At 47.6% G+C, this 21,162-nt stretch overlaps 8 protein-coding genes across 8 annotated transcripts; 5 read left to right on the forward strand and 3 right to left on the reverse strand.

The window, feature by feature from the left end:
• Positions 1 to 2,238: 2,238 nt before the first annotated feature.
• F5147DRAFT_809836 (uncharacterized protein) lies at positions 2,239 to 3,389 on the forward strand (the record flags this gene model as incomplete). Its single annotated transcript, XM_041443430.1, has 1 exon — positions 2,239 to 3,389. One exon carries the CDS (start codon positions 2,239 to 2,241, stop codon positions 3,316 to 3,318), a length of 1,080 nt encoding a protein of 359 aa, XP_041290271.1. The 3' UTR covers positions 3,319 to 3,389.
• Positions 3,390 to 4,487: 1,098 nt separating this feature from the next.
• F5147DRAFT_706797 (uncharacterized protein) lies at positions 4,488 to 5,315 on the forward strand. The gene is made up of 3 exons (XM_041438026.1): positions 4,488 to 4,871; positions 4,932 to 5,069; positions 5,136 to 5,315. The coding sequence occupies exons 1-2, from the start codon at positions 4,554 to 4,556 to the stop codon at positions 4,947 to 4,949; spliced, it is 336 nt and encodes a 111-aa protein (XP_041290272.1). The 5' UTR covers positions 4,488 to 4,553; the 3' UTR covers positions 4,950 to 5,069; positions 5,136 to 5,315.
• A 1,530-nt stretch (positions 5,316 to 6,845) lies between these two features.
• Positions 6,846 to 7,493, forward strand: F5147DRAFT_534213 (uncharacterized protein; the record flags this gene model as incomplete). The annotated part of the gene is made up of 1 exon (XM_041430131.1): positions 6,846 to 7,493. A coding segment is annotated over one exon (648 nt), but the record flags the coding sequence as incomplete, so codon positions are not given.
• A 1,573-nt stretch (positions 7,494 to 9,066) lies between these two features.
• Positions 9,067 to 10,312, reverse strand: F5147DRAFT_654894 (uncharacterized protein; the record flags this gene model as incomplete). The annotated part of the gene is made up of 7 exons (XM_041433914.1): positions 9,067 to 9,269; positions 9,416 to 9,578; positions 9,704 to 9,731; positions 9,774 to 9,812; positions 10,021 to 10,095; positions 10,130 to 10,190; positions 10,246 to 10,312. The coding sequence occupies 7 exons, from the start codon at positions 10,310 to 10,312 to the stop codon at positions 9,067 to 9,069; spliced, it is 636 nt and encodes a 211-aa protein (XP_041290274.1).
• Positions 10,313 to 11,223: 911 nt separating this feature from the next.
• On the forward strand, positions 11,224 to 13,265 carry F5147DRAFT_706816 (DUF1479-domain-containing protein). Its single transcript, XM_041438027.1, has 8 exons — positions 11,224 to 11,694; positions 11,744 to 11,854; positions 11,903 to 11,960; positions 12,010 to 12,376; positions 12,429 to 12,730; positions 12,784 to 12,880; positions 12,935 to 12,988; positions 13,042 to 13,265. Exons 1-8 carry the CDS (start codon positions 11,380 to 11,382, stop codon positions 13,205 to 13,207), a joined length of 1,470 nt encoding a protein of 489 aa, XP_041290275.1. The 5' UTR covers positions 11,224 to 11,379; the 3' UTR covers positions 13,208 to 13,265.
• Positions 13,266 to 13,441: 176 nt separating this feature from the next.
• F5147DRAFT_706820 (Neutral/alkaline nonlysosomal ceramidase) lies at positions 13,442 to 17,385 on the forward strand. Its single transcript, XM_041438028.1, has 20 exons — positions 13,442 to 13,542; positions 13,602 to 13,817; positions 13,871 to 13,889; positions 13,946 to 13,970; positions 14,022 to 14,136; positions 14,193 to 14,644; positions 14,698 to 14,752; positions 14,799 to 14,858; positions 14,911 to 14,938; positions 15,125 to 15,226; positions 15,510 to 15,653; positions 15,707 to 15,768; positions 15,822 to 15,846; positions 15,896 to 16,171; positions 16,226 to 16,383; positions 16,447 to 16,571; positions 16,630 to 16,755; positions 16,821 to 16,940; positions 16,996 to 17,027; positions 17,084 to 17,385. Exons 2-20 carry the CDS (start codon positions 13,646 to 13,648, stop codon positions 17,202 to 17,204), a joined length of 2,217 nt encoding a protein of 738 aa, XP_041290276.1. The 5' UTR covers positions 13,442 to 13,542; positions 13,602 to 13,645; the 3' UTR covers positions 17,205 to 17,385.
• A 1,440-nt stretch (positions 17,386 to 18,825) lies between these two features.
• Positions 18,826 to 19,128, reverse strand: F5147DRAFT_776163 (uncharacterized protein; the record flags this gene model as incomplete). Its single annotated transcript, XM_041441818.1, has 2 exons — positions 18,826 to 18,980; positions 19,035 to 19,128. The coding sequence occupies 2 exons, from the start codon at positions 19,126 to 19,128 to the stop codon at positions 18,826 to 18,828; spliced, it is 249 nt and encodes an 82-aa protein (XP_041290277.1).
• A 1,317-nt stretch (positions 19,129 to 20,445) lies between these two features.
• F5147DRAFT_706829 (uncharacterized protein) lies at positions 20,446 to 20,924 on the reverse strand. Its single transcript, XM_041438029.1, has 2 exons — positions 20,815 to 20,924; positions 20,446 to 20,762 (listed from the first exon to the last, which is right to left on the reverse strand). The coding sequence occupies exons 1-2, from the start codon at positions 20,906 to 20,908 to the stop codon at positions 20,608 to 20,610; spliced, it is 249 nt and encodes an 82-aa protein (XP_041290278.1). The 5' UTR covers positions 20,909 to 20,924; the 3' UTR covers positions 20,446 to 20,607.
• Between the last annotated feature and the right edge of the window lie 238 nt (positions 20,925 to 21,162).

Consider the following 21,162-nt stretch of genomic DNA (forward strand, 5'->3'; position numbering starts at 1 on the left):
AAAACTGCCGTATAGATGTCATGGGGTTAGAAACGAGGACAAGGGATTGCACAAAGGATCATGATTACAACACTTGAACTGAATAGACAAGTGCTTAGTGAATGATATCCTTTGTAACGAGGGTGAACTTATCGACAGCCTATCGACAATCACCGCTTACCCTTTACAATAAGTACTTGAATCAGGATCACGATATTCTAAAAGCACTCGCCTGCACAGCTCAACAACGTACCTCACACAGGCTTACGGTCAAAGAATATTGATGATGAGAGAAAGAGCACACAGAGCACAGTCTTAGTCCCACGCTTACTACTTACCCCGAGTTTTTTGTCCTCGGTAAGTTCATCACATACTTCGACCAGTAGTGGTTGTCAACAGCAAACGAGCTCCGTCCAACCGTTGAGGTAGGCCGTATCATTTGTGCCCTGCAGCTGAAGTCAACCGTCTCCTTTTAGTGTTCTGAAATTTGCTAGGCCTGCGGCGGTCTAAACACCGCCGGGAAGACGAACATCTTATCGACCTTTCCAATACTGTTTAGGACTCTGCCTATTATATCTACAGGGAAGGCAATGGCCCGTGTCCCATCTGATCAGCTCATGCCAACTCTAGATCACGGTGGCTTTTCGATGGGGTAGTTTACGAGAACGTTGTGGGTAGTTACCCCAGAGCCAGTGTAACATGATGCCGGTTCTTGCGTTCGCTTCAAGCACATAGCGGTGCTGTGGCGTACAGCACAATTCTGGCAGATGGTTATAATTGGTTGATAAGACAGTGCGTTCAATTTTGTACTTCATACTAAAGTTACTGATAGTATCTTCTAGATTGTGCTCTTACAATTTGAATTTGTTAGCTGCAACACGATACCGGCATGCTCTATTTGCGCGAGGTTTTGATGAATGTTCCTGGGTATGCAACTTAACAATCAGCGGTGCATCTACCATCCCTGCCGTCAACATGATCCTATCATCTATTATTCACGCACGAGATTCTTGAGACCAGCTGGAAGTCTCACGGAGATTCTAAGATGCGGTCGAGTGCCTACTAATCAGACGCCGCGCGATACAGATGCGGTGCGAGATCCGTGTCAACGCGTCAGTTGACCGCTCGGCAGCTGGTTCATATCGATACGGGAAGTGCCGAGCCCTGGTAGGAGAAGGAGGTCGGAGTTACTAGTTCTGTTAGACAGGAGTCTGACCAGACTGAGAAACTGCCCAACTCCGAACGTGTCATGATCCATTCTTTTGAATATACTTACGTCTCAACATTTTCAAGGCTTCAATTGTCAAGCGATGTCTAACTATATGCTTAGGGTCCAGTTGCTGTTTGCGTATGCTACAGCCGTTTCGATTCTGAATCATTATCTTGTGTACACTAATCCAAGTAACCTGGGTCTACGAGTACGAGATCGCGATTGCACACAATCAAGCTTCAAGATTGACTTCGTTTTTACAACGCATGAACTTTATAGTACGCTAGCACTGTCCAACAACAAGTCGTTGGATCAATTACCATGATACTCTCGCGGTGTAGTCATTTTGTTTTTGCATTTGCCTCTCTCTCATGTTGTTCCCTACTTTAGTGACGATCATTTCAAGTACTCAGATCACAATCGAAATACTGTAGCATAATATGATGGGTGACTCGGGCTGTCAATACTTCGGCCGGTACTTTTCACCAAGTCATCGAATCCTCTACTCAAACTCAACTAGTAAGCATCCATATTATTAGTCCAACCTCAAGATAGAGGCGAAGTTCATACACTGACCCGGATGCTCACCCATCAAAGTTTACGTTTCATCAACGTTTTGAGTGCATTTGTCAGTGCTTGCATTTGCTCGGTGACAAATGTAACTCGCACAGACGGCCGCAAGGTGTTATATTATAGGTCAGTTCGGGAAATAAGGTAATGCTAAATCGACTTGAAGATAGGTTTTATGTGTGTCATCGACTCGGGTCGGAAGGTATATTCTATGGTTCGTGCCACATTCGCATCATTGCTCTTTGGGGATTACAAATAGGAATTTCCGCAGGACAAGAGTACGTCGTGTGACCTAGAAGAAACAATAACTGTGTTATGGACCCTCGGTCACAACTTGTTTTGATCCTCGTTGTCACAACGTGCGGTCCCACACACAACTTGAATGTACATCTCTTGCTGCGGATCTGACGCCACAATTGATGCCGAGGGTATTAAAGGCAGGACCATTTCCAACGAGGTACGTATCTAACCCTTCCATCATGGAGCTTCAGCTTCCCATCGAGATTATCTTGACCATCTGCAAAAACGCAGCCCAGCCGACGTTTTCTCAAAGGGAGAAATATGACATTAAAAATCCTTACTCGACCGCCCTCTCCTTATGTCTCGTCTCTCGACTTGTCAGACGCATCATCCTCCCCGATTTCCTGCACACGATCTTGCTCCGCCGACGTCACAGCGCAAAGAAGTTCGCAAATGCTTTGCTTATGCAGAAAGCGTACGCTGAAGAAAAGAGCGATCTTTTCTTTGACTATACCTCCGCTGTACAGAGGATGTGGATTAGTGACGTATTTGACTATGTCGTCTATGCAGAGGCCCGGTCGGAGGACCAAGACTCTCCCTTTTTTTGGCAAACCAGATATTGGGTCCAAAACAAAGATGAGGAGCGCGCGCGCAACATAAGCGTGTTGCTTCCAGTGATCCTTGCTGCGGCAGAACTTGCGGTTGACGCTCCCCATTTAGAGCATATCACGGACATCGTGCAAGATGCATGGTCTTCTCGCACAGATCTCAATGTCGGCGGACACCTTTCTTTTCCTGGGAAAACCAAAAATCTAACAATACTATGTAAAGTCGAGCACTCGTACTACTTCGGGTCCAGACCACTTTTCCTTGCATCAATCCCGCATCTCACTTACCTAATCGATTTGGCTGAGCACTCAGACATTTTTCGCGGCATCAGCTGTGGTGTAAACTCGCCACACATGGTGTCTCCTTGGATAAACGACAATGCGTGGAATGCTATAAAGAGCCTTGAAACATTTTCAGTGGTCTACCCGCATCTGCCTCCCCTCCACGATTTCAAGTCAATTTCATATGACGCATATGCCACAAGGGGAATAGACTTGCATGTGGAACGACTCACAGTGTCTGCTACCCTTTTCAACCAGGATCCTGGCTCCTTCTCGTGGGGGCCAGCGTGGTTTCCTGTGACGGATCCTGGAAATAAGAGGATACAATCGGATGGTCTTTCCTTCGAGGTTACGCGTGATAAGACCCACTTTTCACAGTATTTTTACTCTTGGGATAAAGCTTGGGCCTGTGGGTTAACCAACGGATGAGTGGTACTGGATGTTGGGCAGATGATGATAAAGGCTTTGATATGAATATCTTGGATATGTGCCTGCTTGCCATCGGTTTTCTGTTTTACTATACTTTCATTATAAACTTCTCAAGCTCAATGGATAGGATGGAGACTGTATAATTGATGAGCCATTAGCCGCAGCGTGATCTCGGTTCCAGATCCTAGAGAGTGAAAGGAAACCAATAACAGCAGGTGCACGATGAACGATCGCATGCGCATTGCGATAGACCGTCGGCGAACAAAGCAAACAATTGAAGAAGGTTGTGAATATTTTACGCTGGACCCATGAACCACGCACGGCGAGACTCGCTTTACAGTGAGAATTTTTCAAAGGTTGCAGTACGCCAAGAATGTGTAAGGATCGCATCTACACCCAGACCGCGACTTCAGCTTCAACGTTCTTCAACCAGCGTTCGCAACCGTCCACGTGACTCATTGATCTTCGCATCCAAGTCACGCAGATACATTCCTCTTCTTTTCACTCTTTCATCGTCGTTTCGACTTGCATAACCGTTTTACTTGCTACGTAGACCAAACCCTTGCTATATTTGACCCTCAGACCCTTTCCTTTCTTCACAGTTCCTCCATTCTCACTTCGCCATACTGAAATCTGTCAAAACCGCTACAAAATTCTCGTCATTCTATCCAAACCGAACTCTTTCATACCGCCACTCATTCGGTCTCTCGTACTTTCTCTTTCGCTCGCACTAGTCCAACCTGTCAGGTTCAACGCCACTTACTCTTTGTCTCCATTTCACCTAATCGTTCGGTCAAGCCATACCCCAGGACCCTTACTGTTTCGTGTTTATATACGGCTCATGTACCCTGATACATACAGCGAAATATACCTAGTTCCCGCGCGAAGAACCTCAGAGAAGCCTCCTAGAATGTGTCCATTTTGAACATCTCATCATTCGTCTTATCATTTAGCATTCACCTCGCCGCAAAACCCACCTTTGCTCACATTCCCCTTCGAACTCAAGTAGCCACCTTACAGATTGGAGCCCACTGAACCACCTTGTTGAACTCTTGAATAACGCCTCGCTTTCCCTCGAACACCCGCTCAGGATCGTGATACTCGTCGCTCGAAGCAAGAGATTTCTGTCAGTCGGTCTCATGCTGATCATGGTGTCTTTCGTGCAACTGACGCATTTCAGGCTCAGGAGCGACCGGTGCGTCGAGCATTACTTGTTTCCTTACTTCATCGTGTGGATGATATTGTTTGTAGGAAGGAATGATGGACATCTTACGCCAGCCACTTTCCTCAAGTTTGCTCAACTTCAGGCCTTATTCGATACTGTCGAAGCAATCAAGTCCTATGAACTCGAACAACACACTGCGTCTTTGCTCGTTAAAATCATAGAGGAGAAAGGCTGGGCGAGCGACATCGACCTCATAGAAGGTGGACACATAAATATCCTGTTTACAGATGAGGAAGAAAGGGACGCGCACAAGGGCTATGACTTAGCCCGCCAAGCGCGGTTCAATCTAGATGGTGTAGAATGGCTTCCACAGGAGAAAGTCGAGGCAGTGATTATTCTCGCTAATTCACCTTTTTGGACTGTCTGATTCGAACGGGCTCGTAATCAGGAATACGGAGTCCCTTAGCCAGGATTACGCGAATCAGGCCACAATGTCTGGCTGCTGAAACTCGTCACGAAGTTGTACCAACATGCTCAAGCACACGCTGGGAAATACGCCTCCCTCAGCTTGCACACTCGGACACCGGTGAATGCTGTCACACATGCAATGGCCAGCAACTCTTCCACTTATACAGTCGTAACGAACCTACAGGGCGGGTGATAACGTCTACCATACCTCTACCATATGTGTACGGCCGTCTACCATATACGGTACGGTGTACAGCCCTACCCCAGAGCCAGTGTAACATATGATGCCGTTCGCTTCAAGCACATAGCGGTGATGTGGCGTACAGCACAATTCTGGCAGATGGTTATAATTGGTTGATAAGACAGTGTGTTCAATTTCGTGCTTCATACTAAAGTTACTGATAGCATCTTGTAGATTGTACTCTTTCAATTTGATTTTGTTAGCTGCAACACGATACCAGCATGCTATATTTGCGCGAGGTCTTGATGAACGTTCCTGGGTATCAATCAGCGGTGCATCTAGTACCATCCCTGCCCTCAACATGATTCCATCATCCATTATTCACGCATGAGATTCTTATGTAAGACCAGCTGGAAGTCTCATAGAGATTCTAAGATGCGGTCAAGTGCCTACTAATCAGACGCGATACAGATGAGGTGCGAGATCCGTGTCAACGCGTCGGTTGACCTCGGCAGCTGGATCATATCGATACGGGAGGTGCCGAGCCCTGTCCCCCGAATCTTAGAAGGAGGGGGTCGGAGTTACTAGTTCTGTTAGACAGGAGTCTGACCAGACTGAGAAACCGAACGCGTCATGATCTGCATTATATGTCTCGACATTTTCAAAGCTTCAATCGTGAAGCGATGTCTAGCTACATGCAGGATCCAGTTGCTGTTTGCATATGCTACAGCCGTTTCGACTCGGAATCATCATCTCGTGTACACTAATCCAAGTGACCTGAATCTGCGAGGAGATCGCGATTGCACACAATCAAGCTTCAAGATTGACTTCGTTTTTACAACGCATGAGCTTTATGGTACGCTAGCGCTGTCCAGCAACAAGTCGTTGTATCAATTACCATGATACTCTCGCGGTGTAGTCATTTTGTTTTTGCATTTACCTCTCTCTCATGTTGTTTCCTACGTTAGTGACGATCATTTCAAGTACTCAGATCACAATCGAAATCCTGTAGCATCATATGATGGGTGACTCGGGCTGTCAATACTTCGGCCGGTACTTTTCACCAAGTCATCGAATCCTCTACTCAAACTCAACTAGTAAGCATCCATATTATAATATTATTAGTCCAACCTCAAGATAGAGGCGCAGTTCATACACTGACCCGGATGCTCACCCATCAAAGTTTACGTTTCATCAACGTTTTGAGTGCATCTGTCAGTGCTTGCATTTGCTCGGTAACAAAGGTAACTCGCACAGACGGCCGCAGGGTGCTATAAGGAAACAAGGCAATGCTACTTTACAGAGCATCCTTGCAGTGACATTGGCCCGAGACCGACTTAACCCAGTGGCCAGCCATGCACTATAAGAGTTGTGCCGTGACGGAACTTGAATGAGTCCATATGTGTGTCATCGACTCGGGTCGGAAGGTATATTCTATGGTTCGTGCCACATTCGCATCATTGCTCTTTGGGGATTACAAATAGGAATTTCCGCAGGACAAGAGTACGTCGTGTGACCTAGAAGAAACAATAACTATGTTATGGACCCTCGGTCACAACTTTTTTTTATCCTCGTTGTCACAACGTGCGGTCCCACACACAACTTGAATGTACATCTCTTGCTGCGGATCTGACGCCACAATTGATGCTGAGGGTATAAAAGGCAGGGCCATATCTAACGAGGTACGTATCTAACCCTTCCATCATGGTGCCTAAGCTTCCCATCGAGACTATCTTGACCATCTGCAAAAACGCAGCCCAGCCGACGTTTTCTCAAAGGGAGAAATATGACATTAAAAATCCTTACTCGACCGCCCTCTCCTTATGTCTCGTCTCTCGACTTGTCAGACGCATCATCCTCCCCGATTTCCTGCACACGATCTTGCTTCGCCGACGTCACAGCTTAAAGAAGTTCGCAAATGCTTTGCTTATGCAGAAAGCGTACGCTGAAGAAAAGAGCGATCTTTTCTTTGACTATACCTCCGCTGTACAGAGGATGTGGATTAGTGACGCATTTGACTGTTTCGTCTATGCAGAGGCCCGGGACGATCCCTTTTTTTGGGCGACCGGAAATTTTCTCTCAAAACAAGATGAGGAGCGAGCGCGCAACATAAGCGTGTCGCTTCCAGTGATCCTTGCTGCGCCAGAACTTGCGGTTGACTATCGCCATTTAAAACATATCATTTGGAGCGTGGAAGATACATGGCCTCGCACAGATCTCAATCTCGGCGGACACTCTTCTTTTCCTGGGAAAACCAAAAATCTAACAATAATACGTCAAGACCAGCAGGTGGAGTTGTTTCACAACACTGGCGAAAGATTTCTTTTCCTTGTATCAATCCCACATCTCACTCACCTAATCGATTTGGCTTGGCACTCACACATTTTTCGCGGCATCAGCTGTGGTTCAAGCCCGCCAAAAATGCCGGTGTATCTTTGGATGAGGGACAATACGTGGAATTCTATGGAGAGCCTTGAAACCTTTTCAGTGGTCTACCCGCATCTGCCTCCCCTCCGCGATTTAAAGTCAATTTCATATGACGCATATGCCACGAGGGGAATGGACTTACATGTGGAGCGATTCACGGTGTCTGCTGCCCTTTACAAGCAGGATCCTGACTCCTTCCCGTGGGGGCCACCGTGGTTTCCTGTGACGGATCCTGGAAATAAGAGGATACAATCGGATGGTCTTTCCTTCGAGGTTACGCGTGATAAGACCTACTTTTCACGGTATTTTTGCTCTTGGGATAAAGCTTGGGCCTGTGGGTTAACCGACGGATGAGGGGTACTGGATGTCAGGCAGATGACGATAAAGGCTTTGATATGACTATCTTGGATATATGCCCGCCGCTTGCCGTCGGTTTTCTGTCTTACTGTACTTTTATTATAGACTTCTCGAGCTCAATGGGAGACTGCATGATTGATGAGCCATTAGCCGCAGCGTGATCTCGGTTCCAGATCCTAAAGTGAAAGGAAACCAACAACAGCAGGTGCACGATGAACGATCGCATGCGATAGACCGATGGACAAAGCAAACAATTGAAGAAGGTTGTAAAAATTTCACGCTAGACCCATTAACCACGCACGAGACTCGCTCTACAGCGAGAATGTTTTAAAGGTTACAGTACGCCAAGAATGCGACTCGAGTGGGACAGCCTAGCATAGTTTCTTCGCAGGTCAGTGGGTACACTTCCAGGACATTTCGATAACCAGTTGCGAGGGGGTTGCTCCCCAAGCACGAGTGAGGCGTATGAACTGACATAATGATTAATCATTGGCTACAGAATTTTAACGCATTCCATATTCACATTGACACTCAAGCTACGTCACAGCACTCCTTCACGCCCTCTTGTGCACAACCTGTTCAGCGAGCAACATTAACGCTCGAACTCGAAAGGCAGTAAGGAAAGACAAGCTCACTCAGTTTCCACACTGGAAATCAGCCCCATTAGCAACCACCTTACAGCAGTTTGAGCAGGAACACGGCGTGACTTGTATGATTTTGAAATCCGGTCCGCAGAAAAAACCGTAATCATTCCCGTTGTTATAACCATTCATGCCTGTTGTTGAGCACTGCACAGAATCTGTGGATAACCGTAAGTACGCGGTCTGCAGGTAGTAGGCCGCAAAAGTACTCACCATTGGGGGAGCATTTATGACCCATGGGTGTTGAATCTAAATCAGATGCGATAACTGTGCCGACCATCGCTGCGGCAGATAAGGCAATAGTAGTGAATGAGGTGAATTTCATAGTCGAATGTTGATGGTGTTCTCTGGGCCACGTAGATTGGCTTTTATACCTGACCAGTGTCAGGTACGGCCAAACGCTTTCATGTGCTTACATCGCCGGATACTATCATAGGGGGCAGGACTATTTGGAGTCAATTCTGCCAGTTGTCATCAGATCTAAATTAAATCTTCACGAGTCTCGGATACTAGTTCTGCCAGGTTTTGTGTGAGTGTCGCCGTGGAACAGGCGGAACCAGTTTCGCCAGACCGGCTGGCAAAACTCTCGAGTTCTGCCAATCATGAATCATGATACCAGCAGATGCCAACTCATGCCCTGTGGTATAATTTTCTTCGAACCATGGGGTAGGTAGGGCTGGGTGAACTTCAATCAATGATGATGATTTATCGCCTGTGAAAATCGAATACAAACCGATTCACGATTGTGGAATCCCGCAGATTGCTAGAAGATGAAGACGAAGATGCGCTGGAAGATGCGCTGGCTATTGCGGCCACTGTCGTCCTAGTTGGCATTCAAGTTGAACTCGCAAAACAGACCGTATCGAAAGTCACCAGTCACGACGGCTATATCTTTGCCATCCGCAGCTAAGAGTCTTAGGCTGAACCCACGGAAAGATACCCCGCGGTGGGTCCTATTTGCTACCCAGAACGATTGGTATTCCTTACGACGATGGGGTTTGAATGGCTCTCCTCGATCGGTCTGGATACACATCAATTAATGTGTGAATTAGCTCCATCATGATGAGTCTCGTTGCATCCGACCAGTGCCCTCGCATCCGATTTCGCTGCCTAGATTGCGAGAACAAAGAGATAAATATCTCTCACATATTTCGTTGCGGCCATAAGCTTGACCCTTCAGTGAAATTTGACCATTGGAAACCAATGAAGATCATACCAGTTGTCTGCGAGGAAAGGCTCTGGGCCGACTTGGACTCTGAGAGAAAATAATTTCATATTACATAATACGTAATTTGGAACTGCAACTTGAACTTCAATGCATGCCATACCAATAGTGTCCACATTGCTACGTCACCGTGACAGCGCTCCTTCATGCACATGCCCTCTTGCATAGTACAACACGCTAAGTGAGCAATATTAACACTCGGACTCCAAAGGCAGCAGGGAAAGATAAGGTGGCTCACTCAGTTTCCACACTGGAAGGTCCGCCGTGTTGGGCCATCATAAACCACCTTACAGCAATCTTTGCAGGCACACGGCTGGTATAGTATAATTGAAGAATTCATTCCACACAAAAACCCGTAATCGTTCTCGTTATTATAACCTTTCAGGTCTGTTGAGCACTGCACTGATTCTGTGGATAACCGTCAGTACGCAGTCTGCGCGTGGTAGGCCTCAAAAGTGCTCACCAGGAGGGGAGCATTTAAGACCCATGGGTGTTATATCCGACTCAGACGCGATAGCTAGGCCAACCATGGCTGCGGCAGATATATTAATAGAGGGGAGTGAAATAAATTTCATAGTCGAATGTTGATGGTGTTTTCTGGGCCGCGTAGGATGGCTTTTATACATCATCAGTGTCAGGTACAGCCAAGCGCTCTCATGTGCTTGCATCTCCGGACGCTGGATTTATCACCTGCATAACAGCAAGTGTACGACACATCGAGTGGAGAAAAAGAGCAAGTGAGTAAAATTCCATACTCATGATAGTATTCATTCGAACTGTTCTCAACTCGTTCCAGGTGCTCAAAATTGTCTCCATCCTACGGCATGCACCATATTCAAGGATGTCGGTTCTCATGTTCATTTGAATTCAAACCGTGTTATTCCCGGTGCATTTCCGCGAGTCTTGCGCCCTGGAGTTCTGCCTGGTTCTGCCACCCTCCCTTTGTGAGTTTTGCCGTGGACCAAGCATAAGTAGTTTTGCCAGACCGGTCGGGAAAACTCCCGAGTTCTGCCAACAACGCGTTTCTCAAGGATGAGCGATCCTAGACGTACCCAATCTCATCGCTTGGATAACAGGTTACAGAATACCGGCCTCTGAACGACTTGGTCCGAACACTCGTCGATGATATCAAATACTCTGCTATGCCACAGAAATTGTTGCCTGAACTCACTGCACGGAGGCAAGTTAAAATATAGCTTCTGATGCATCGAATTCGGTGCGGTCGCACACAGCTGTAGATATAACTGCAAGATCGAGGTGAGTCAATTACATACCCAATTCTTACATGATGAGGTCAGCCTACATATATCTGATGCTATGTTGATTTGATTTGCATTCGACTCGTCTACAAACTCAAGCTCAGGACCCATTAATGTAACGTTGCTACCATGGGATGTTATGATATTTGCACGAGGATTTGTTCGAACGTATATATAGCCCCCATGAGTAATCAATTAACCACCTCGGAGAGGCCGCCGAACCTTCGGGTCCCGTAATTCGAAAATCGGAGCTTGAACGCTCCTAGAATCTACAAGTATGCGTCTTCACAATCAACTGCACGGTGCCAGTCATTGCATCCAGCATCCTTGCCGTCAACATGATAGTTTCCACCATTATCCACGCACGATATGCCCTCAGCACTCGGTTACTTTCTCAGACGTGTCCCCGGACAATGATGACAACAGCTGCACAAACGAAACGCGCAGCTAAACAGGAAGGCACGATCGCGGACGTGTTCACGTCACTAGATCCTGGTACCAAGGTCGCTGCACTTCCAGCTCGTTTCGCTCAGTTGAAGAAGGATGTGCTCACCGATATGGGCGCGACACATGCGAGCATTGTGGAGGCCTGGAAGCAGGTTCTAGCTGCTTTGGAAGGACGAACGAAGGAGATTGTTAGTTTGGGGGGAGAAGTATACGCACCTCTTCAAGTACCTCTTTACATGACCGACAGGAAAATAGGTGATCCCTCGTGTGTCGTTTACCGACATTGAACGCGGCTTGTCCAACACTCAGAAGGATCGTATCAGGAAATCTGGTGTTGTTGTAGTGACGGGTGCAGTTCCAAAGGAGGTTTGTATTGTGATACCAGTCAGGTTTTTTGACTCATGATATATATAGGAAGCACTACGATGGAAAGCGTCAATAAAGGAGTATATCACTGCAAATCCCGTCAAAGGTCCGCACATTCCCTCACTCTTTTTCCGTGACATGACATCGCGTCGCAGGCTTCCCAGCGAACGATATTCAGGTGTACGAGCTCTATAACAGTAAAGCTCAAATCGCAGCGCGCACTCATCCAGCCATTCTTCGTACTCAACAAGAGCTCCTCCAGTTTTGGCATGACCCATCAAACAAGCACGTCGGCTTTAGTACTCCTATCAGTTACTTCGACCGCTTGCGTATCCGTACTCCTGGCGACAGCTCATTCACAGTTGGCCCTCATATCGATGGGGGAAGTGTCGAGCGCTGGGAGGATCCTACATTTCGTAGGGTCTTCAGCCAAATCTTAGCTGGGGGAGCGGGTTGGAGGTCACACAACCCATTCGATGTGTCCTGGCGCGTGGATGCAAAGCAGGATCTATACAATGCACCGTATGTGTTCCATCTTTTCCTTTATATAAGTATACGCTCACCAAATTCGAAGGGGTCAATGTTCTGTCCTTCGTTGTTGGCAAGGCTGGACCTCACTCTCCACGACTGGCGTCGGCGAAGGTACACTTCGCGTACTTCCAATGCTCTCCCTAGCGACGGCGTACATCATGCTTCGTCCTTTCTTCCGTCCTGGCGCTGCTGGTGGCGAGTGGGTGCTAGACTTGGAAAGCAGTTCATTTCCAGGAAGTATACCAGGCAAGGGGCAGGAGCTTAATGAAGAAACGCATCCGCATTTGAGACTCGGCGAGACCATGACGAGCATCCCAGAGATTCAACCTGGTGATCAGGTTTACTGTATGTGGTCTCTTATATTCTCTTGACTTCCTTGACTATGTTCGTGTGGACAGGGCACTGTGATACCGTACATTCCGTTGAGAAACTGCATGGTGGTCAAAGGGATTCATCGGTTTTCTATATTCCTGCAGTCCCACTTTCTGTGAAAAAGTGATTCTCTCGTGGCTGGTAGTCTAAGCTCAACTTGAAATTTGCCTTGCTCAGCGCATCATACATTCGTGACCAGCGAGCTAATTTTGTGCGCGGTCTTCCTGCTCCGTATGTATTTCATCTTGAGTGATTCTACAATGCTGACTGCTCGATGCTGGCAGGGACTTTCCTGGAGGCTCCGGCGAATCTACTTTCACGGGACGAGCTACGGCGCAGGATATTACCACCAGCCAAGGACGTCGGGCGTTGGGTTTCGAGCCATTCGTATCAGGAGGGGTAGAGAATGATGAGCTTGTTGATGCAGCGAATCGTGTGTTGTTCGGTTGAGGGTTAACGAGTTTCATGTATCTCGCTGCAATAAGAACGTTCTTGGTTACTGAGTACATAATAGTTAGTCCTCGAAAGGCTGAGCAGTCCAAATACATCAACGGAACAGGAGAGACTTACGTGAAAATGTGGCAGAGCCATCTGAACGGGTACTAGCTAGTAGTCTAGGGCACAAGACAGGGGTCAATGCGTCAATACGCGTCAATGAACGAGTCTTCCACGGTCACTCCCACACGTTTCCATCGTCCCCAACGTCATCCTCTCCGTTCCCAATCATCCCTCTAAATCCTTTTCATCTACTAAACATCCCAAGTTCCGTTCTGGTATCAAGTACAGTATGTCAATCGCCTTCGTCGTATCAACTAAGCAAATGTTCACCACCCCGTTCGACTAGGTGCAAAATTCAGTCATAAACATCTCGCATGAGTCAAAGCAAAGATGTATCTCCCATCATTCTCCACAGCACTCGCAGACTCGGCCTTTCCATTCAACTGGATTCACGACGCCATGCGTTTATTCGTCATCTATCTAGCTGCGTTCTTTACCACTAGTCCCCAGTCTATCGAGGCCCAGGGTAGTAATAGCAGTGGGGAATATCTGATCGGGCTTGGTGAGCACAGTCCTACTAGAGAGCCAGTGCGATACTGAGAATATGCGCTACAGGCATCGGAGATGTTACTGGGTATGTTTGTCGCCTTCTTGCTATTTTTCGGCTACCTCTCATGATGCCTCCTACAGCCCAGTCGTCGAGACAAACATGATGGTACGTCACACTTCATTCCTAATCACATTTACCGTCTAAGTAGTGCATCAGGGTTATGCATACTTACCACAAACTGACACTGGCCTCCACATGCGCCAACGCAGCCGCGCATTTATAGTTGCCGACGCCTCAAACCCGTCTGAACGTGTTCTTTTCATTAACTCTGGTACGTCATTTATATCCAATTCATATAATCTAATTCAACACTGCCATGACAAATAGATATCTGTATGGGCGACACCGGAATCCGACGAACCATTCTTTCCTCTCTTCAATCATCCTACGGGGACCTCTACACGGCCGCTAACACTGCCCTCGTCGGAACTCATGCCCACAGCGGCGTCGGTGGTTATCTCGAGAACCTCCTCCCACAAGTCACTTCCCTCGGATACGTGAACGCGACCGCAGCCGCCATAGTCTCCGGCACCCTCAAAGCCATCGCAGACGCGCACAACTCACTTGTTCCGGGTAATCTGAAGGTCGGAAATACGACATTGCTCAATGCGAATCGGAATCGGAGTCCAAGTGCGTATTTGGCGAATCCGGAGTGGGAAAGAGCGATATATGAAGGAAATCAGGACACGACGGTCACGGTTTTGGGCTTTGAGAATGCGGATGGAGATGCGACGGGGTTGCTGAGCTTTTTTCCGGTGCATGGGACAAGTTTATATGAGGTGTGTGAGTGTCTCTAGGTGCTTGGTTTTAAAAATCTCAAGGCGGTATGTAGAACAATACCCTGGTGAGTGGTGATAACAAAGGCATGGCAGCGTGGATGTACGAATGTGAGTTTCCCTCAACTCACATTTGGCAAACCTAATACTTCAGTAGCATACATCGAGCCTTCCTCAATGCCTGGCAACAACTCCTTTGTTGCAGGGTTTGTACAATGTGAGTCACAATCCCCTCTTCCTTCCTTCATGTTGAAACAACGCACTTGAAGCCAATGTGGGTGACACCACCCCGAATACGTGAGCCTTTTGTTGTAGTGATAATGTTTGATGTATTGACTTCATTTGCATCATATTTCCCACCTCAACAATGCGCTATATATACAACGTTCTCCTTCAACAATACTCATAACCCACGTCCCGGTCTTCATCATGCATATCCTCTACAAAACACATAATATCTTCGCCCGTACTCGCTTCTAATAGCCTGGGCGCCTACTGCGAATCACCCGGAAAACCATGGGATGGCCAACCTTGCGAGTTTGAGCATTCGACATGTGGTAATCGAACCGAAGACTGTCACGGACGGTGAGTTTGTCTTCTATCCTTTCTCTTCACTTGCTTGTTCGTTATTTTCCTTCCTCACGTTCGATGTCAATAAACATCCCAACTGTCGTGGTCGAACCAGCGAGTACGATGTATCTTTCTTACCCAGTTACAGTAAGAGACAACGTACTTTCTGCTCTTCCATCATTACTCCGATCTCTTACCGTTATCGTTGCAATGCACTGCGCTGTTCATTCGCTGTTCATTACATCATTTCTTTTGTCGTTACCAGACCTACACTGATAACTTCTCTTCGCATTTTAAGGGGTCCCGGCTTCAACATATCGGATTTTGAGTCCAATAGGATAATCGGGCAGGCACAATTTGAAGCAACACGAACTGTGATGGAAGGCAGCAATATGACTGCTGTGAGCGGGAGTGTGAAGAGCGTGCACATGTACCTTGATATGTAAGCTGTTTTCCATGCATCTTTCGTTGAATCGTGAGATGATACGGTTGAAGGACGAATTATTCGTTTACATTGCCAAATGGGACGCTTGCGAGAACATGCCCCGCTGCTCTTGGTGAGTGTTTTTCTTCCTCCGCTATCAATCCCTCCTGAACTCGCTCTCCTTAGGTTACTCTTTCGCGGGCGGAACCACGTAAGCCCATGTCGCTTGACCACTTCCCATCCCATAATGCGTCCTCCAGTGATGGTCCCGGCGCATTCGACTTCATCCAAGGAGACAACTCCTCTCAATCTCAAAACCCCTTCTGGGAAGTCGTCAAAAGATTCATCACCCCGTCCCCGTCAGAAGAACAGATCGCCTGTCACTACCCCAAGCCCATATTACTGAATTCGGGATATAATCATCAGCCGTACGACTGGTCGCCCGGGACGGTGGATGTGCAGATGCTGAGGGTGGGGCAATTCGTGATTCTTGTGATGCCAGGGGAGCTGACCACTATGGCGGGGAGGAGAATGAGGTAGGTACACTCTGGGCCTGGGTTTCTGAGTTTCGGTCATTGATAGATGTGTAGGAACGCACTGAGGGCGAAGCTAATTGCGGAGGGTGTCCTGGACGATAGGGCGTATGTGGTGATCGCGGGTCCTGCAAACACTTATGGACACTACATCACGACGCGCGAGGAGTATGGCGTGCAGAGATACGAAGGTGCTAGTACGATATTTGGACCTGGTGAGTCTGGTTTTCGAGGTTCTGGTAGGACATTGTATTCTGACGGGTTGGTTGTGTTGCCAGCTACGCTCGACGCGTATATCCACCAGTACAGCGAGCTCGTTCCGTATCTCGGGGATAGTGCTACTGGGATGCCGTCGTCGAATGCAGCTCCTCCGGAGCAGACGAGTAAGGCGATCTCGTTACAGGTGAGTCTACGATCGCACACGGCATGATGTATCGTTTAATTAGTAACCCGTGACTCAGACCTCGGTGGTCGTTGACAATCCTCCCATCTTCAAGCACTTTGGAGATGTCCTTATTGATGTCGAGAGCAGCCCGTATCACGCGGGAGACACTGTAGGTGCGCAATTCGTCGGGGCTAACCCAAGGGTAGGTCATCGCAAATCCCTTCCTTCCTTCTATTTTCGTTCTAACCCGACTATAAATACCACCAGAATAATCTAAGACTAGAGGGGACATTCCTCACAGTCGACAGACAGACGAACAATGAGTGGGTGGTAGTGAGGACAGACTCACATCCTTCGACAACGTACCAATGGAATCGGACGAGCAAGGTACGTTCGTTTTCAAATACAAGACATGCATATTCATCGACTGACGTCATTTTAGGTACTTGGCACGAGTACGGTCGATATACGATGGTGAGCATTCTCCAAACTAGTGGGCGCTACTGCAGATCTGTTGATCACTTGCACAGGACCATTGAGGATGGAACGCCAGCGGGGACGTACCGAATAACATACTACGGCGATTCAAAATCGCTCTTGGGTAGTATATCGGCGTTCACGGGCGAATCTTCGACTTTTACTGTGGGATGAATCTCCATATCAGATCGAGGCGGTGATTTTGACTTGTTTTTGTTCTAGGACAATTTTTGTTTTACTGCTACTACTATGTCGTCATATTGGATTATAATAGCGTTATTAGCATGTCTCGACGGCGGGGTACCTCGTGTATCATGATTACCGAATAGTTTCGATTCACTAAGACTCAAGGCGGATAATATCAGTCTTACTGAATATAACATCGTGCATAAAGAATTATTACCAGGAACAAACAAAATGAAATGCTGTGAATAAACCCTGCCAAGCAGCACACTTGTGACAAAAAACAAAAAACAATAACTACGACGAGTACAAAGGGGGAAAGCGTGATGATTGTATACTAATAATACAGACGGTTGATGAAATCGATGAAATGCAGTCACAAGCTAGGTACGAACCAAAGCATATGACTGACACAACACCGATGCCCGAGATTTGAAAAGTAGTACCAAAAAAGAAGCCGTTCTCATCGCAAGAAGAGAGGGCCTGTGAGCGCATTCGCGATAGGACCCACTCAGAGAGTGGGTGTAAGCGCGACCGCGGCACAAGCCGCCACACATCCACCCAGCGCCAAATTACATGCAGCCAGGGGGCACCGCAGGGAGTGCGACTCCGAATGTGAACCCTGCACCGGCGTAGCAAGCAACAGCTACGCCATTGCATCCTGTTCAAGCAGTCGAGTCGGTGGTGCGCAATTATTTGATTGGAACTAAGTTACCTGTCTAGCAAGTGCCATAGGCGAGTGGACTCGCGACTACAGCTCGAGGGACTGCAGCGGCAGTGAAGAGTAGGGCAAGTTCATTTTTGCCCAGAGTGGTCAATAGCAGCGACTGAATGAGATGGTTGGTGACAGAAGAGCCTGGTAGAAGTATCATATGGGTGAGTGACATGAGAACGTAGCTCCGTTCGAAAATATAATTATGTCGCCTCCCATGGGGCGTGAAACTAAGCAAGATGACCCCGCTTCACGTTAGCGGGGAAGCGAGATGATACACATGGTGATGTGACTGGTGCACAGCGTTGCTTCATTTCTGACTTTGAATGACATTGCTAATCCACAGCATGTCGATGTGACGGCACTCCTTCGAGCAGCCCAGTTTCCCACCGAAATCCATTTCGAAGGTCAAACAATTGTGAATTGCTCAGCGCGTGGTTCGATGAGCCACGGGTTACTAGTGGCCTGTTGGAACTGCCGCTTGATGTGAGAATTGATGCCATTGGAAATGAAGAAAGCCGTCGATTATGAGCGTTTGTCTAGATCCAAAGCCATTGCCAAACAACCGCATGACATCTGCAATTTTCTGCCAAAGTTTGAACACGAATCAAAAAGGAACCAGTAACCATGAGAAGAAAAAAATAGTCTAGCCACAGTGAGTCCGTAGCTAGCGCGAAATGGAAACGACGGGACATAGGCTCTCAATTGCGTGCAACCGACTGTGAGAAAAGAAAAGACGACTTGAAACGAGGACAAGATACGTAAGAGTCCATGGTTATATATCTGGTGCTGTACACCGCTAAACCTGCGTCGCATTAGCATGCTACAGCAAGGATGCTGTTCTCGTCACGCAAGAGGGGGCCTATGGGTTCTCGCCGCCAGATTCGCGATTGCACTCACTCAGAGAGTGGGTGCAAGCGCAACCGCGGCACAAGCCGCCATACACCCCCCAAGGCCCACATTGCATGCTATCAACGCAGGAGGTGCTAAAGGGACTGCGACTCCGAACGTGAACCCGGCGCCGGCATAGCAAGCGACAGCTAGGCCATTGCATCCTGTTTCAAGAAGTTGAGTCAGCGGTGCACGTCAATGATGTGATTGGACCTTACCTGTCTGACAAATGGCGTAGGCAAGCGGACCCGCAACTACGACCTGAGGGGCTGCAGCGGCAGTGAGGAGTAAGGCAAGAGATTTCAAGTTCATTGTAAGCGCAGGGAGTGGTCAATAGTAGTGGCTTGACTGAATGAGATGCGGGTTGGCAACAGAAGAGCTGGTGGACTTTACGAGTGTGTTTACTCAACTGTTATATGGGTGGATGACAAGAGATTGTAGCTCCGTTCCAAAATATAACTATGTCGCCTCCCGTGTAATAAACACGCGGCTAAGCAAAGTGAACCTATTTTGCGTTTGTGGGGGTCGCCAAGCAAGGTGATACACATGGTGGTGCATGTGACTCACAAAATAAGGTTCACTACTAGTATTTCATTTCTAACTTTCAATGGCACTGTCAAGCTGCTGTATGTCGATTGTAGTGTGTAACGGCGCTCCGTGCAAGCAGTCGTGGAGCTGTTCAGTTTTCCTACCGGTGGTGATAAGGTAAGCACCAAATATTGACCAATTTTATTTCTGACTTTAAAAAACGTGAGCCGCGATGATAATGATGTCGGCGCTCCGCGCTCGCGAAGTCCAGAACTCCACAGGAAGTACCTAATTAAAGTCTTCCTTCCTCACTGGGATCAACCTTCCCGTGTCTCGGAGTTCTTACTCACGACTATCAAACTCTGAACACTCTTCACATTGTTGTGCCCATCGTGGAACGGATCAAGTGATCGATAAGATAATAGCCACACACTCGATACCATGAGAGCTCCTACGTACGTCGTCTACAGTGCGATGAATTGATTCATTTCTAACGAGTACTAGCTCAGAAGTTTATCACCCTTCAAAGCTTCACTCACCACAGAAATTATCCATTCCACTTTCAAAAGCTGTGACTGCCATCGTTGAGTCTACCCTCTAGCTATCTACTATGTTCTGGAAGGTCGCCTGTGTCTAGTTGCGTCGATCGATTTCTTTGTCTTTTTTTGCTCGGTTCCTCGTTCAGGCCTTTGTTGAATGGGTGCAGGTCCATTATTAGACTGAACTGCTTGTTCGGTTCACGGTTCTGCTTATCAGGAGAACCTGCCCAGACCCATACATCACCACCGCCGAGTTGATTCCGTTTTCCAAGTATTTTTGATCATGTCACCATGCTGCCTGACTTCGTAGAGCCCCAACCTTCCGCATCTGTCCCTCATCTCAGGATTATCTTATTGGTGACGCGAATGTGGCCATCTTATCTCTCGTGCCCTAACACGGCACTTGTGGGCTGTGTTGCTCATTTTGATATGTCGTGTCGTGCACTAGGGCTGGTGTTGTGTATCGCATAATCATTAACATTTATCATACAGTGAATTTGTAGCTAGCGTGAAAGAGCAACAACAGGACATAGACTTTCGACTGCATGCAACGACCGAGAAGAAGATAGACAAATGACTCGGAGAACAAGGTACGTAAAAGTCCATGGTTATATTTCTGGTGCTGTGCACCACTGAACCTGCATCGTGCTATCACGCTAGAACAAGGACGCCGTTCTCATTACGGCCTGTGGATTCTCGTCGCCACATCCATGATTGCACTTACTCAGAGAGTGGGTGCAAACACAACCGTAGCACAAGCCACCATACAACTCCCAAGGGCCACATTGCATGCAATCAGCACAGGAGGTGCTAAAGGGAGTGCAACTCCAAACGTGAACCCAGCGCCGGCATAGCAAGCGACAGCTAGGCCATTGCATCCTGTCAAAAAGTTGAGTCAGTGGTGCACGTTAATGATGTGATTGGACCTTACCTGTCTGACAAATGCCGTAGGCAAGTGGACCCGCGACTGCGACCTGAGGGACTGCAGCGGCAGTGAGGAGTAAGGCAAGAGACTTGAAGTTCATTTTTTTGCTCAAGAGAGTGGTCAATAGTATGTACGTAGTGGCTTGGCAGTTAGTAACCTGAGTGGACTTTCGAGTGTATTTACTTAACTGTTATATGGGTTGGCGATAAGATATCGTAGCTCCGTTCCAACTTCCAAGATATGATAAGTCGCCTCGCATGTAACATGCGGCGTGAAACTAAGCAAAGTGAACGTTAACCCCGCTTTGTGTTAGCGGGGTCACAAACGAGGTGATACTCATGGTGATGTGACTCA

Source organism: Suillus discolor, assembly GCF_016758755.1.
Source record: "Suillus discolor strain FC423 chromosome Unknown F5147scaffold_46, whole genome shotgun sequence".
In the NCBI taxonomy this organism is placed as follows: domain Eukaryota; kingdom Fungi; phylum Basidiomycota; class Agaricomycetes; order Boletales; family Suillaceae; genus Suillus; species Suillus discolor.